This window comes from Myotis davidii, unplaced genomic scaffold (genome assembly GCF_000327345.1).
Source record: "Myotis davidii unplaced genomic scaffold, ASM32734v1 scaffold11, whole genome shotgun sequence".
In the NCBI taxonomy this organism is placed as follows: Eukaryota; Metazoa; Chordata; class Mammalia; order Chiroptera; family Vespertilionidae; genus Myotis; species Myotis davidii.
Window position 1 is genome coordinate 2,252,178 of NW_006285791.1, and position 1,852 is coordinate 2,254,029.

The window sequence follows — 1,852 nt, forward strand, 5'->3', positions numbered from 1 at the left end:
CCGACCCGGCTCCAACCCCAGCGAGAGCTCCGGGTCAGTCCTGCCCGCCGGACCACTCTGCACCCACCCGGCCCGGAGCGGATGCCCGGCCGCCTTCCCCGATGGCCTCCCCGCCTCTGCTGCAGCCAAAAGCCCCGAGAGCCGTCGACTGCCTTGACGAGGCCGCCTGCGATCTTCCTAGGGAGGAAAAGGCGGCAGCAGCCGTGGCCTCTGGCCTCCCCCAGGCGATCGCGGGTGGGACCGGGGCGATCGCTGAGAAGGCGCCTGCACTGCCCACCCTTTACGTGCAGTTCCACGGAGAGACCACCCGGCGCCTGGAGGCGGACGAGAAGCCATTGCAGATCCAAAATGACTACCTCTTTCAACTGGGATTTGGGGAGTTGTGGAGGGTGCAGGAGGAAGGCATGGACTCAGAGATCGGTTGCCTCATTCGCTTCTATGCAGGTAAGGAAACCACCTGCACTTGGACGTGTTGGGTGTCAACACTTTCAGGTCCCGAAAAAGGAGTCAAGTCGGTGTGTGTTGGCCAGTAAACGCTGGACCTCGGCGCTCTTTGTTATTTCTTTACAGCGTTCACGGTGGTAATCTGTGTAATACTCCGTTGAGCAATTGTTCAGTGCGCGGGTCTGGCCAATCTGAGGGCTCAGAGGTTGGGAAGCCCTGTGGAGGAGGTGGCAGAGCCACCAGGAAGTGCTGCAAGCAGACTCCTGACAGGGGCGGTAGTACATGTAACAATGAACCTGTTGGGTTTTGTGGCAGTTTGGGATTTCAGGTAAACTGTCACGTGCATTTAATACCGATAGAGGAAAATGGCCAACAGAAATGCTCAAATACACTCTCTCTACATTGTCCGCTGTTGGCCATTTTAGGCGCCATAGATCCCCCAGGAGCTCCTTACTCCTCAACTGGTGCACGTTCAGCTCTCTGCCCTGTTCCTATGCCCACTTAGTCCTCCTTAGAAACTTCACAGATGGGATCCTTTAGTGATACTTCCCCCCAGTGCTTTGATGCTTTATTACAGTTTCCTCTGCAAGTTTGATTCTTGCATCAAAAACAATTTTGTCTATTTATTTCCTGTTTCCTTCATTTCTTTCTTACAACCTTTATAGCCAGAACTGACCATTGCAGTGTGATTTGCAATTGAGATTAGAGTAAGACTTTAAGTGGTTAATATCTCAAAAATCCTCCTCGTTCTTTTTTCAGTTCTAGGTTAAATTTTTTTAAAAATATTCTACTCTTTACTTATTCCAGCTTTATTGAGATATAATTGACATATCAAATTCTTGACTAAGGGTGACTAATATTTCTCCTTTGGTTAAAGACTTGACCAGTAATAAATTAGGGAGCCATAGATCCTGGTTGTTATATTTGAGCTTTATAAGTTGTTTGCATCCTTTTCTCCTTCTGGTTTGAAGAATTAATTATGTTCTTAGTGATAAGGAATTTTAAAAAGTTAGCATAACAATATTAAATCAGGAAAGTTAAATCTTCCCCAACTTTATTATTCTAGGTTGTGGAAAAATAATCATACTTGTAACTAATCAGTAGCCATTTGTGCTATTTAATTATTTCTGGTCCAACTTGTGTCAGTTCAGTCAGTTTGAATGAAGAAAGAAATCTTTATCCCACATTGAAATATGCACGACCAGTAACATTCCTGTTATGCTCCTCTGAGTTTCATTGAAGTTTTTCTGTAATTTAAGTGGATTTCTGATAGATTTTTGCCTTATAAAGAAAACCATGTCACAATATAATAGTATTTGCTGTTTCTGAAGATAAGATCCCAACTGGATGACATACCTTTAAAGTTTATGGGGCCTGGAAAATAGGTGGCTTTATTTGTTATGTGTGC

General features: G+C 45.6%; 1 protein-coding gene across 1 annotated transcript in view; it reads left to right on the plus strand.

Moving 5' to 3' along the window:
- Window positions 1-6: 6 nt before the first annotated feature.
- The window catches only part of PHLPP1 (PH domain and leucine rich repeat protein phosphatase 1), a 197,848-nt gene continuing 196,002 nt past the window's right edge, over window positions 7-1,852 (plus strand). Inside the window, exon 1 of the mRNA XM_015559463.1 lies at window positions 7-444. Coding sequence (XP_015414949.1) covers window positions 102-444 — 343 coding nt within the window. The 5' untranslated portion in view covers window positions 7-101. The remainder of the gene's footprint in view (window positions 445-1,852) is intronic.